The sequence below is a fragment of the Rhamphochromis sp. 'chilingali' genome (genome assembly GCF_963969265.1).
Source record: "Rhamphochromis sp. 'chilingali' genome assembly, chromosome: 15".
In the NCBI taxonomy this organism is placed as follows: Eukaryota; Metazoa; Chordata; class Actinopteri; order Cichliformes; family Cichlidae; genus Rhamphochromis; species Rhamphochromis sp. 'chilingali'.
This window is the reverse complement of record NC_137942.1, coordinates 27422369-27437455: the sequence shown is the minus strand read 5'-3', so window position 1 is coordinate 27437455 and position 15087 is coordinate 27422369. Positions and strand designations below refer to the sequence as shown.

Genomic DNA, 15087 nt, shown 5'->3' with positions numbered 1-15087 from the left:
CTGCCATGCTTTCTCCATGTACTCGTTTCTAACTCGTGCAATTCGCTTGTAGCCGCAGCAAGTGCAGTGAACCAGGAAGCAGGGCCTTTTTTTTTTTCTTTTTTGGCTAGTTCAGGGCTGCAAATAGAGCAAGCTGCTCTGGGTGGAGTGGGACCTCCGTCGGAGTTTTAACCCGAGCTTTATTTAACTTCACAGCACTTTAATATTCAAATAATATACTGTCCATAAACTTTTAATACACGAGTGAGTGTGCAGTATGTGAAGCGTAGGTCTCAGAGTACAGCTTCAGCGTTGTGGCAGCTCGCGAGAAGCTAAAAGTCTTAACGGTAGAGGCAGGAAGTGATTCGCTTGAATGAATGGCACCGTGGAAGGAAAAAAAGAGAGAAAAAAAAAAGCCGGGCGAGAGTTTGAGCTGAAGAGAAGAGGTGGAAGTTCAGGCTATCCGAACACCGGCTCGGTGTAAGATATGAATGCTTAGTTTGTGCTACACAACACCGCTACACAACTTATCGGTGTGTAGCGGTGGGAGACAGACACTGAGCCGGTGATATGTCTGGCTGGCAGGGTGACGTCAGTGGATCGCCGAGCTGAGCGTTTCCGCCACTGACCAGCTTTACCCATACTAAACCATGTCACCTGCATGTCTGTGCACTGCTACTGCCAACATGGTGGCATGAGGAACACATTTTACTGTGATTTTTGGGAGAGGCATAGAGAAGTCGGACAAACTCATAGGTGGGCTAATATGGATGTTTCAGAAGCTTAACTTGTATTATGTGACTGTCTGTACTATGTGAAGTACATATTTCTAGATAGATTTATTATTAAAATATTCTAGTTCACCTGGGAGGCACTTAACGTTTATTATCTCATTAGATAAAAGTCCAATGGGTTTCCAGTAAGGCTAAGGTTTCATTCTTCATACACTCATTGATTGCCTGATATGAAAGCAGTTTTTCCAGTCAGCATTATTCCAGGCCAAGATAGTGAAGAACGAAAATAGAGATGCATGTAAAAAATGCAGTGAATGTTATCCACATAGAGGATCTAAAGTCATTAAGGGGTGAAGCAGAAGGAAGTATTTCGCAGCGTGAGATGGGCATGATGATAAAAGATGTGGTTGTTATGTAGATGAGCCAGATGTTAAGTCAGAGTGGTTCCTGCAGTGCCAGCTTAAAATGACCAGGCTTGTCTTGTAATTACAGTGCGGTCCACTCTGATGAACATTAGCTGGGCAGCGTGACTTTTTCCATTTTACATAAGAGCTGGAAGGGCTCGGTATCGGCTCAGTCTGAGTGCATTTTTATTTGTGCAACCCAGTGACCCAAATTTACCTCTAAAGGCTTTACGAACTGTAAAACATGAGACGCCATGTAATTTTAGAGCCTCGAAAGTCATCACGGGAAACTTTGAGTTCAAGCTCAGGCAAAGCGTGCATGCGTCTGCAGTGGAAATGTTGATCTGCAAGCACAGATTACAAAAAAGCATCTCTAGTTAGTTCAGGCTCAAAGAGAACATGCATGTTACGGCAACATTTGGGCCAATCACAGATTTTCAGTGTTCCATTCAAATCAGGACCAATCATGTCATACCAGTGTGCATCCTCCTGAGTGATGTGCTTTGTCAGTATCATTTGTTTGCATCTGTTAGATGACGCATAGTTGTTTGCACTCAGGGACTGTGGATAGTCATTTAGGCTATGACAAGCACCAAAGTTCAACATTTTGGGGGAAGAAATGCACAAAGTCTGCATCAAATCAGACTTGGGCATCCCAGCAGCTCTGGCACTCCTCCACCCAAACCTGCTTCTCATTGTAGAAGGTGTTAGTGGTCTCAGAGGGAGGCGGCGTGGCACCCTTTTGCTTTTAAACACAAACGCTTATTTCATATCAGTTGGTTTCTGCCAAGAAAGTCTTAAACCACAGTGCAAGGTTACTACAGTAACAATGCTTGCAGGCTGAGCAGTGATCAGTATTAGTCATTGTAGTAGCAGAAGAATAGCCACAGCTTGTGCAGAATTCTTCTATAAATGGCATCTCAGGGTGACCTTTCTCCGGATGAGTCTCCCTGAGAGCAGCAGTCATGTGCTTAAAGTCTGATGCTTGAAGGGTCACATGGGGTGACATGTTGTATGTCATATCCTGTTATTCGCAAGAGTCATTTTGGCAAATTAATACATTGTGCAACATCTTCTCTGGAGGCCTGTTCTCCTCTCCCATTGCCAGTTTTGGTGCTGTTATGGAGCCCCCCTGCAGAGATCGTTACATTCCATCATTCATGTGTCAGCAATGTCCATACTCGAGGCCCTCCTGGGGGGGGCGGCAGTTATGTACCGTAGTCCTGACAAAATTGAATGCAGGCCTCTTTTAAAATGTGAACAGGGTGCTGGTGTGTGAGGCTGTTCAGTCTTTTCAGAGTGTTACGGTCTGAGGGAACTTGCCTGTGGATGTTTAGATTTCATTGAAGGGTGGATGTCCCAGCTGGGGAAGATTATTTGCAGGCCCCCTGCTTTTGTTGCTCTGTGGAGAGGGCAGTGTGACATTATTTGGCACATTGCGATCGTTTACCCTGTCTCAGTGTTATTTGAAGAAATGTCAGGTATTCCTATTCTGCCTTTTTGAACTACATTCGCATGTGCAGTAATTCCTGCAGTTTAGATCGCCAAGAAAACCAGATTGGAATATGTGCTGGGCTTTTTTTAGGGCTGAGAGTAATGGGGCATACTTGAATTAATTATGAAACCTGTCTGTTGAAAATGATGAAAAAAAAGGTTCTGGCTTTCTAAAATGTGACTTTACTTTGGTTTAAGCTTTTAACTTTTCTTGAAATAGTTTTAATGCTCAGTAAAATGGTAATGTTTAAAATCGTGTGTGTCTTTGACACAAGATTCACAAATATAAACAAAACATTCCTGTCAGAGGAGATTGCCAAGTTTGTTTGTTTTTGTTTTTTTTTCATTAAGCATAGCAGAGCCGATCGTATCCTCTCTCAGTATGTAGCAGTGTCAGCTGCGAGCGACACTGGCTTAAATTCATTTTTATGTATTAAAGGCAGTATCAAACATTAACAGATTTTAGCCTGTGGAGTCTGAATGCAGTATGTCATTAATGCTGGCCTTTAATTCAAGTCATTCAAACTGCTGCTTTCTCCTGAATGTCTCTTCTAATTTAGCTCTGCCTCAGTTAGTGGTTGACCCGACTACTCTCAAGGATATGCAGACCGTGGGTTTTTTCTTTTCTTTCTTTCTTTAAACAGCTTTGTATTTCCTTGTTGTGTCAGTCTTCTTATCAGACCTTTCTCTGTGACCTCTGTTCACAGTGCATGTTCTTCGTTTTACCTCCCCTGTCTCTTTTCCTATTCTTATTATCTCCTCCCCCCCACACACACACACACACACACACACACACACACACACACACACACACCTGTGAGGTTTCAATAGAGCCCAACAATGGCAGGAAATGACTGTGCTCTGACTTAGTCTACATAAACAAAAGACTTGTTGAGATTTCAGGTCTTGAAGGACAGACCTTGACTTATGCCTCCTTGTGGCAATGGCTCAGCAGATGGTGCTTCTTTGTGTTCAGTAACGCTAATTATGAGGTATTGTTTGATTAGAGATTACAGTCATACAGTTGAGCCTTCTCAGAGTGCCAGTTAATGATCATACAGTTTTGTTTTTGGTTTTTTTTTCTTTTTTCTGGGATTATTGAAGTGGCTGTCCAAAATCTTGTCTTGTAAAAAAACATTTTCAAAGTTCTAGTTAGCAGGCTTTACTTATTCATGTAAACGTACGTTTTTCAGTGTGAACCAAGACAAAAGCTGGGTTGAGGTTAAAAGGCCTGAAACAGGGAAGGTTTCTAATCTGCCGTGACTGTAGTAAAGCTCAGTTGCATTTCTGCATATGACCTAAATGTACTTTGTCCGTGGTTGGGTGGGCGTGTGTGACCTACACACCTGTTTTAACTGTGCGGAAAGGCAATTGATACTCGGGACGAAGTGAGAGACAGTTTTGCACTATGAACTTTGAAATGTGCTGAGTAATATGCCTAATATTTGACTTCCGTTGGACAGTTTATTCACATGTTAATCCAAAATTTGACTACATGCCAGCTGTCCAGGTTGTCAGACTGTCATGTGGTTCTCCAAAGACTGTTAATGTGTCTTTTTATGAGATGATTTTTTTTTTCTTTTAAAAAGAAGACAGCTTTGTATTGTCTGAATCTCTCAAAGGGAGTGACCTAAGTAGCGATAACAAGTGATAAGGCTGAGACAAACCGCATGGCAATCCACAAAGTAGAAGCAGCAGATGGAGGCTTTCTGCTGGTAGAATTAAATGTATAAGAACATACGAAAAGTGAAACTATAAAAGTAGCAGATTTCCTTCACTGTGTCTGTCAGAAATCTAATGCGTAGCTGTTCCAGTGCAGCTTTCCTCCTAAGAAAGATTGCTGCTGACAAACAAATGTGTATCTTAACTCCCTTCTGCATTCTTTCACTGTCTATTAAAAGGCTTACGTAACGATCTGTGAGCTATCACATAGTCAATACGGTTGGAGTGTTTTTCTAAAAGGGCAGGCGAAGTAACCAGTCGTTTGGGCTGTGGTGTAACAGGGTGGTTGTTTCAAAGATAACTGTGAAATTTGTTCTGTGACCCTGAAACTGTTGCAGTTGTCAGGCGGATGACCTATTTCAAATGGTCTATCATTTTAAATCAACATTTAATCTTAACTATTGCTTGGATTGGATGGAGGTGAAATTGATGTATTGGAAACTGATGACTTAAAAGTAACATTGAAATGCTTGACTTGAGGCAGTATGTGGAAAGATCATGTTCCCTCTCCAATTCTTTTTTTTTTTTTTTTTTTTTTTTTTAATATGCACTGTCTCCACGGTAAAAACTTGTGTTGTGATCAAGTGCAAGAGAGTTAACTTAAAGTAAAAGAAGTGCTTGAAAAGGTCAGCTAGAATGATTTGTAGTTGTTGAGCTCAGACTGTAATATTAACGATGAACTTTGCAGTGTGATCGCACCTTTTGGTTAGTAAGCCTTGTAGTGTTGCGACTTTACCGTCTTGGTGTTTTAAAATGTGCACGATTGAGTGGATCTGACTAAGAAACTGAGAGACAATAGTAGCTTATCTGTCTACCTACACATGTAAGCCATGTCAAGCATACACTTCTTTATATTTTTATGCTCTGTTGGTGTCGTCCATTCAGAAACTAAAAAGAAAACTTATACTACTTTCTACTTTAACCAAAGGAGTTGCCTCTTTGCTGACCAGTAGAAAAGTATGTCCATCTTCGGTATACAGTCCATCTGCTGAAAAGTGAAGTCACTGTGCAAGTGCATTAAATCTGTACTCTTGTGCTAATGCTCAAAAGGGCCTGACTTCTGTCTGTGAAAACAAATGCATTACTTTAGAAGTCTGAGAAAGCTATTGCATGGGGATTCCACAAAAAATCACCTCTCGTTCTTCATTTCTAGTTTAAAAATAATGATATTAAAAAATTGATGGCCAAAATGCACAAGCAAGATCTTCACAACAGAACCTCATAACCAGTAGGTGACATAATGGTGGCTGCGTGTGCCTCTGCATATAGTGTATGGTTTAAAAGGGCCTGCTTGGCACTAAATTTATGAAGGCAGGTATACCCAAACACTCATAGTTCAATTGTTACATCCACTATTTTGCTATCAGTCAAATCTAATTCAGATGAACACACTTAAACATGACTGTGGTGTTGGTGAAGAAGTTCACTAGCTCATCTGAAAAGGTTGTGGGGGGTCAGACTAAAGTCTGAGTTCATATGATGTTGTAGGGGCCCCTAGCTGCAAGTGGTAGATGGCAGTGGCTAGCTTACAGTGCAGTGAAATTTGATCCTGGTTGGGGCAGGAATGTGAAAAGTAATGTGGAAAGTGATGTAGGTCTGTCATGCAGTGTGGTTATTTTTCCAGCCAGGGCTTAATTTACTCCTCAGTCCTCAGATCTGCTCAGCATGGGCTCAAGAAAAGCGCCACCTTTCTTCTCCTCGAAAGACTCGCACACAACAAGTTCCTCAAATGGCAAAATAGTTTTCTCAGCTTGTCATTTCCTCTTTCCTCCTCCCCTCCCTTCTCCTTGCCCCACCCTTGTGCCACTTTCAGAGGAGGAGGGTGAAGGAAGTAGAGAGAGTTGACGTGTAAGCCCATAATGAATTTTGACTGACTGCCTCAGTACCTTAGCGGCTCCTGTCTGGCACACACTCATGTCATGAGAGGGCAGACTCGCAGTGATCAGCTCAAACTGTGAGGGGGTCGAATGCAGTAAAGCTATGACAGAGGAGGCATTGATGCAGTAAAAATAGACAAAGTAGTATTTGTTGGAATGAGGAACATAAACGGATGAAGGGTGTCAACGGGTTAAAACAATGTCCACAGCATGAGAAAGGCAACTGAGGACGAGCAGGCTTGGCTCAGCTTATGTTAGTGGGATGCTGTGATGAGATGCTGTTGGTGGGAGTACAGTGTTATTGACTTTGGCAGGATTATTAATAGAAAGGCAGCAATGTCAGCTCAGCACAGCTGGTTTTATGGGTTCCTTTCAGCTGGAACAGGAGGGTTTGACTTTACATGGTCAAGCTGTGGCGGAGGTTGTCACGACTCCAGTTTTTTTTTTTTTTTTTTTTTTTTTTTTTTTTTAAACTGTTTTTTTAAACTGTAACTTGGTGAGGTGGAAAAGAAAGACGGGTGTTGTTTGTTTTTGTTTTTTTAAAACTGATGAATCGAGGGTCTCAGCTTTAAAGGTCTTGAGTTCACCTTCTTTCTAAACGTTATGTTTCCCTTTTCCTTTCCTCGTTCCTCCTGCACTTCTTTCTAAATGTCCTGGCTCCTGCATTGCTTCCTCTGTTTGGAACCACACTGCTCTGTGATGTAGGTTTGCACACCGGCCTTTGTTCTCATCCTCATGTTGTCTTTTGGTTCCTCTTCCTCTTTCAATCAGATTGTCTAATGGGGTAGAGCTAACTAACTCTGATTATTTTTTTTTATTTAAATATATTTTTTGAATGGGTTTTCAGTCATTGCCCATAAAACTGTGCCGTGCTGGTTTCAGGATGACTGTCCAAGTGTCTGCCACCATGTAATCACTTAATAAGTAATCTGTGTTATGAAAATCTAGATGAGTTGAAGTCAGGCTAAGCAGAATAGATGGTGTTTTTGCAGCCAAGTGTCACTCCACAGACAGGGATTCAGAGAACGCTTGATTCTTACAGGATTATGGATGCATTGGCAGCAGGGCTTCAAGAACGAGGAATTGTGATCCTCAAGCAGGGGGTGGGTTTCATGAGCTTTAATGCACAGTGTTTTATCTCAATGTCAAATCAACATCCAAGACTTACTGTAACTGTTAAGCTCTACGGGGAAAAGCCAAGGTCTAAAATAGGCTGTTCTTTATCCCTCGTCTTCTACCTTCTATATAGAACAGGCCTTGCCAAGCTAGAATAGCTACTGGGAGTAATTTTAGACCTCATTGCTCTCTGGAGAGCTAGTTTGAAGTATGTCACAGTTATCTGTGTCAGGCATGTGAGTCGGACTATGGCAGACGTCATTGTTAGATTGGACTTTAGTCCTCTTTTACTGCTTGGCTGATTCTTTCTTTTATAGGTGACGGTAAACTGACTTTATGTGGTTAGGACAAAAACATTTTGAGTAAGTCAGACATAATGTAAGTGGGAATGAACAAATAGAAAAAGACTCTGTGGATTAATTGGTAAGAAAAACAACTGCTTGCAGCAGTTTCCACACATTAAATGTCTAAACTGCAGTTTCGTATGAAAGACTTCTGGTTAACATTAATTTAAAATGAATAAACTAGCAAGTAGGGCTGGGCCATATTATACCGTTCACGGTAATACCGGTATAATGTTAGGCAACGATAGGAAAATGAAATATCGCGATAGAATGGGAGTAAAACGCGCATGCGCAGTGCCTTTGTTTTCATACGCACATGGCCGATTGTTGAGTGAAACAGATGAACCAGAATTGGTTTGTAAAAATGGTGCAACTTCGTGATGTGGAACTGGTTTGGTGTTTGTCCGTCAGATACACAACAAAGCACATTTTTTTTGCAGAACATGCAAGCGGCCGTTCTAAGATGCTCTTAAATCTGGGAGTAATCTGGGTCCTAAACTCCGTATGCTTCAGGTCAAACAACACTGCAGCATCACTTAGAGTTAAAAACTGTCTAAATTCTTTCATCTTTAATAAAACGATCAGCATTGCTGCTTTACCAGGTGTAACTATAAAGTTTAACTTCCAGGCATCCATGAAAACAAAAGTTATTACATTTAACGGAGTTAGAAGTTAGCAGGAAGCTAGCGGAAGTTAGCTCGCTAGTTTCGCTAGTTACCTAAGCATGATATTGCATGTTCTGACTGAGAGATTTCTGAAAAAATTCAAACGTACAGCTCTGCTATCACTTCCACCATAAATGAAGACAGGAAACTAAACAGCAGTGACGTTTGTAGGGTTACTGAAGTTTGGCTAGCTGGTATATAATGATGTGCTACGTGATCGCTAGTGACACAGCTATGTTAGCATAACATAAACAGTGAAGCTGGAGGACGAACACTAACACTTTTCCACTTATAAAAGTTAACGTGAAGGTTCTTCATGGTTAGAGACAAATGCAATCGCATGGCAGGATGCTGTAAACGGACCAAACTTCAGTCAGGAGAACAACTGAGATAATCCATCCACAATACGAGGTTAGTCATTAATATACTGCAACAACATGGGAATAGAGCAGCTACCAGAGAATTCAACATTAATGAATCAATGGTACAGAAGTGGAGGAAGCAAGAAGAATGAGTTTAATAAAGTTTGATTTATCTGACTGCTTTGTTTCGCTTAATGTGCCTTATAATCCTGTGCACCTTATGGTCCGAAAAATACGTACTGCACACTGCAGTTTAATGTTGCAAAGCACCTCTTTTTAACTTCAGTGGATATTATACATGGTTATGCTCAGGATATGTCAGCCCATTTCTACTGGAAATGCCTTTTGGTTAAACTTTCAGCAAGGAATTTGCATTTGCACTGTTACATTTTTATAAAGCTTTAATGTACATAAAAACCAGCTTCTTGTTTAAGTGAAAATAAATGGAAGGTTGTCTTTTTGCGCTAGTAATGTTGTGGAGTTGTATTTTGTCTCGCATCAATTATATCGTCGGTTATATCGTTATCGCAAATTTTCAAATATATATCGTGATAAATATTTTTGGCCATATCGCCCTGCTCTACTAGCAAGTATTTGATCCTTAAGCAATGTGACTGCAGCAACAGATGGTGTGTGTATTTGTTAAGATTATTTGATACTTTTTATAGTGGCCTGGCAAACATGTCTCCCTGTACCTTTGAATCATAGCAAGCTAAAACAAACCAGAGTGCTGGGTGTGTTCTGTTTCACTTCTTGTTTTTGCCAGACAACAAAGCTGCAGGGATTATAATCAGTTATGGCTCGTATACAAACTCTGCACGGGGCCAAGTGATCTGAATGTAGAGGGGCAAGTAATGGCCAAAAGAATTTTAAAGGAGTATGGGAGCACTGTCAGAGATGCACTACAAGGAATGAAGAGCTCTCAAAAGTATGGAGCAATGTTTGTGAAACCCCTAAAGGCACACTTGAGATGCTAATGTGACAGGAAGAAGCCATAGAAAATGGGTTTGAGGAAGATGTAAGGGGAGAGGTATATAGGACAGAAATTTGTGGAATGCTTTTAGATGCTGTCTCTCCCTGATAAAGAGTGAGTATGGGAGGAATGTGACCCTGAAAAGACTGGAAAACAAAAGGGGAAGGGTGGGTGCTGGTGTTAGGATTGTGCACAGGGAGTCTGAAGGCAGAGGAGGAAGCTTGTGACCAACTGAGAGAGAAAGCAGGACAAATTTGCCCCACGTTCTATTAGAGGATGGGGTCTGTAGACCACGGATGAGCTAGTGGGCGTGGTGCACAGTGATGGACGTCAGCTGTGGCTTAGTCTGGCAGAGTGTTGATGGAGGACATGAAGCCGCAGGGGTCATGAGAAGAATGCCTCTGCTTTCTTTCTCAGAGCTCAGGGTTAATGTGCTGGAACAAGCAGCACTTTAGTATCTTAGTAGTTTTTTGGTTTAGGTCCTCCAGAGTCTGTCACATTGAAGCATTCATAAATTGTTCTCAGAGTTTAAAGGTTGTGTCCCTCTGGCTGAGAGTCTCCGCTGTTGTAAAGCAAGAGCAACTATACACAAATTCACTGCATCTCTAAATTTGGGGCTTTAGGGGGAAATGTGTGAGCTGTGAAGTTACACTGCTGTTGAACGGCTCTGGAAATGTAAGACTTGTAAATCAGTGGTGTGTACAAGCAGCATTTTACTATGCTGAGCATGAGTAATTTGAACCTTGTCCCACTGGACCTGCAGTGTGAAATTGCTCTCATCAAACACTTGACTACCTCTATATATTCATTTAGATACAGTCATGACTACCTGTGTTTTTCTTGACGTTTGCATATGAGTGACCAAGCAAATGCAAACTGTCTGTGTGCTTGGTTACCCTTAGAGGTGAGGGAACACTAGAAAAGACCAAGAACCCTGGTGATGCTGGGAAAATTGGTGTGGGTCTCCCGCTGTGCTGGAATGATCATTTAGATAGTAAAGGCTGGGGGTACTGGTGTCGGTGAAAGAAAACGACGTTCGGTTAATTGCTCACAGCGTCTCTGCACTGACTGTTTGGGCGGTTTGGCTGTAGCCTGCTCGTGCTTTTTTTTTTTTTTTTTTTTTTTTTTTTTTTTTGCTTGCCTTACTGGTTGTACTAGTCTAGTCACTTTCCATATGGGTTAAACCACAGCACTCCCTGTCAGCAAGCTGTTATTTATAAGCGTGTATAGACTAGGCTGAGCAGTGATTTCAATCTATATGATTAGATCTGATGTTTATCTGTATGCACTTGTGTGTAGTGTGAACTGCAACATTCAGTGTGAATCTCATTTGTTTTGTATTCATTTATAATTCATGAGTTTTATCAAACTTGGTAGTTCTCCTCCTACTTGATAGTTTTGCAACGCATTAGTGAGAGAGGAGGCGTTTTTGGATGGGCCTCAAGGTGACTACTCGGTGTCTATTAGGGCTGGGCGATATGACCCAAAATTCATATCTCGATATTTTTTAGCTGGATGGCGATATAAGATATATATCTCGATTTTTTTTTTTTTTTTTTTTTTTTTTTTTTAAAGCCATAAGTTAAGAACAAAAAGAGAGTTCTTAGTCACACTGTGTCCCAGATGTCACACGGGCACTTTTATTTACATACAGCATAGATGTACATGAAGAAATTACTCAAAAATAAATTATCAGCATTTATTAAATAATCATGGTCCATAAATAAAAGAAAATGTTGTTTTTGTGCATAACAAAAAGCTCACAATTGTGCAGTCAAAATGTAAACTAATAGACGCTGAGCATAATAACAAAGAGACAGATTTCACAGCTGCACCACGTCTCTGAACAGGTGCCATTTGTGGTCCTTATACACACACAGTACGTATCACTCCGCGAGGCTCCTCCCCGGTAGCGTAATCCTCCGACATCAAGCCGTGCAGCTCCGTAGCTTAGCAAAGTCATATTAAAACATTTTTTGACAGATTGCTGAGCGCTGTGTACCACATAAAATCGGTTCGTGGTCAGTAAGCACAACCAGAATTCATACATAAGGTGCACTGTCGAGTTTTGAGAAAATGAAAGGATTTTAGGCCGTGCAGCCCCTCCGGGCTGCATGTCATTAGCGCGGTTAGCTCGCTAACACGTTGACGCCGTCCAGCCCCACGCACGGGGCCATCCGCGGTAACTCGCTAACGGAGATTTTCCGCTTTCATCTTGTCATTGCCTTGTCATTGTCAGGTGAAGCTATGGGGGAGGGGGAGTTGTGTTCAGTGAAGGAGAGGCGAGGCCGAGTAACGCAGCGTAGAGACAAAAGTGGACGAAAGAGAGGCAAACCTGCGGCTCCACAAGTATAATTATAACGTAACATAGACTATATCGATATAAACGATATTGTCACATCTTATATCGCGTATGAAAATATATCGATATTTTTAAAAAACTCGATATATCGCCCAGCCCTAGTGTCTATTGGAAAGGGGAAAGTACGAATGACATGTATGTGGGTGGCACCACACAAACATTTCAACTTACTCTAAATAATAAACCAAAACAATCAAGCAGAAATGTGAAAAGGGACTTTTCCGTTAGTTCCTGCAACCTCTTGATAAGCGCTATAATTCATCAACCAGTTTATCTCTAAAATCAAACGAGCACCATGACCAGCCAGTAAAAGACTGTACTGGAGCAGTTAGCCAAACTGCAGGCCCCCCCTGTTGGTACTGCTGTCTCTGTGATCCGGACACATGTTTCTTCCCTGCCACTCAAAATTTGATTAGGTATTCACAGCGTTTAGCCTCGGAGTAACAGAGCCTTGTTTGAACTGTTTCCTTTATGTCAACGCAGAGCCGTATTGCTCTTGTATATTAGTGGTGACCTGTGCATTCCTCAGAGATTACACGTGTAGACAGATGGATACCAAATAGAGAAGGAGTTAAACAGGAAATTACATGTAATAGTTTTCTTTGAAGATGTGAAACTGCTCATTAGATTTTAGTGTGACACTAATCTCCCTGCACCGCTAACAACAAGCAATGTTTCTTTTTCTCTCTGTAAAACAGCAACCATGTCGGATGCAGACAAGTTTCTGTACGTGGACCGTAATGTGGTCAACAACCCACTGGCACAAGCTGACTGGGCTTCCAAGAAGCTGGTATGGGTGCCCTCAGAGCGCCTGGGGTTCGAGGCCGGCTCCATCAAGGAGGAGCACGGCGACGAGTGCGTTGTGGAGCTGGCAGACTCTGGAAAGAAGATCCGAGTGAACAAGGATGACATCCAGAAGATGAACCCCCCGAAGTTCAGCAAGGTCGAGGACATGGCCGAGCTCACGTGTCTGAATGAGGCATCCGTGCTGCATAACCTGAAAGAGAGATATTACTCTGGTCTTATATATGTAAGTATGGAGCACTGACCTTCTGTTGCTCTGTTCATTCTGTCTGCTGAAATCTAACATCACAATAATATACTAGATGTGATTTCTATTTATATTCACCCACATATCATTAATCTTGGATCCTATTATAGTAGCTTTGCAAGATTCAAGGCTTAAGCTGCAATTGAAAATGACATTCAATTAAATGATGCACTAATGTGCTTATTTTCTAATAAAGAAAATACATTTTGCAATCATTATGTTCACTATTTGACTGTGGACCCATTATGCTCACATCAAACTGTTTTAATTCTCGGACTTATGACTCACAGTTCAGAATAGTTTATTACACTGGGCTTTGGTGCAGCGCCTGACCTCATCCTGCCTGAAGCGAGCTGTTTCAGCTCTTCTTCCTTTGAAGAAAAAAACAAGCTTTGTTTTGATTGGCTTACCCTCATAAACAAAAGGTCTGATCAGCAGTTGGGTGTGGCTTTTGCGCCCACAGCCAGAGCTGTGTGCATGAGATGACCATATTAGGGATGGCTGCTGTCACTGACATCATACAGACCCAAGAGCAGGAGAAAAACCACAAAAAGAAACCCTCTGAAAACTTTGCTTTTAGCTCGTGGGGATTACTTCCTCATAGACTTGCCTCATCATGTCAAACGTTAACCAGGTTGCTATTGTTATAGAAAACAAATTACAGGAAAAAGGAAGAGCATAGCTGTTCCCCACTGGCTTATAGAAAACAATCTACTCTTGAACCCTGTCTAACCTCCTAATTATCTTGTTAAGCTCCAGTGCAATGACAAATCATACACACCGGCTCTTCTTATAAAGAATGTGAACAGTCTTTTAACATACTAGTGGTACTTCAGCAGTCTTCTCCCTCAGTGTTGTCCCACTTTGTCTCTCTTGTTTGATCCGTGTGTGTGTGTTTCGGAGTCTTGTAAACAGGAAGCTGTAGGGAACAATACAGTTGGGAGTGTGAGAGATATGAAAAACAGTTTTGGCAGAGATGAACATGGAATGTAAATTATGTTGTAACTGCTCTTGCTGCCCCCGTAATGAATGTTATTTACTCCATCTGGGCTGGGAGTGATTTTTGGCCTCTTTGACTCTGTGATGTGTGACCCGGTCATATCAACACAGCCCGTTGTACCCCTCCCTCCAGAGACCCAGGCTACGGTCGGTTTGAGTGGCTCCAGGCTCTGTAGTCATGAAATTGACCATCTCCCAGGGGAACGCGGGTGTACAACAGAGGGAGAGATGCCTGGTACAAAGAAATTGGGAGGGCAGCTCAGGAATGCGAAATATTTAAAAAAACAAACAAAAAAAAAACAACAACTTTATTTGTTATGCTATGAGGAGAGATGAGTCCAGATATACAAGATACATGACTTATTAGTTTTATAGAAATGAATAAACAGGGAATTTTAATGTCTGACTCTGAGAAAACATTGTTTTTTTTTGTGTATATGACTTGGCTGGCTTGTCAAATAGCTGTACTTTTTATAATGCCAAGATCAGTCATCAGTTTAAACTTGCAGCAGGGTGGGGTTAATATTCCATAACACAGGAGGATTACAAATAAGAGTTCATGAGAATTTTAAACTGAAGATGGGAAGTCCTTGTTATCGAGAAGCTGCGGAAGCCCTTTCCTTTAATGCGAACTGGCCATTTATATTAATTCAGTAATGCGGAGGGATGCAAATCTCTGATCACATAAACACATCCAGTCTGTTTCACAGGTTTCTTTCTCCAGTTCAGGCGAAGAGCGCTTCTTTAATTGTTTAATTCTCATCCACTTTGCAGACATACTCTGGCCTCTTCTGTGTCGTCATAAACCCCTACAAGAACCTGCCCATCTACTCAGAGGAGATCGTTGACATGTACAAGGGCAAAAAGAGGCATGAAATGCCACCCCACATCTACGCCATCACTGACACGGCTTACAGAAGCATGATGCAGGGTAAGACACGGTCCCAGCTGCCTGTCGAGATGAGAATTGTATGACGGCATTTAAAGAAAAGGAAGTGGTGGCGA

At 41.6% G+C, this 15087-nt stretch overlaps 1 protein-coding gene across 2 annotated transcripts in view; it reads left to right on the top strand.

Annotated features, from left to right (window-relative positions):
- Positions 1-15087, top strand: part of LOC308411210 (myosin-9-like) — a 32776-nt gene that overhangs the window by 253 nt on the left and 17436 nt on the right. For both annotated transcript variants that reach the window (XM_080905029.1, XM_080905028.1), the window contains exons 2-3: positions 12731-13062; positions 14857-15013. In XM_080905029.1, coding sequence (XP_080761155.1) covers positions 12736-13062; positions 14857-15013 — 484 coding nt within the window. In that variant the 5' untranslated portion in view covers positions 12731-12735. The remainder of the gene's footprint in view (positions 1-12730; positions 13063-14856; positions 15014-15087) is intronic.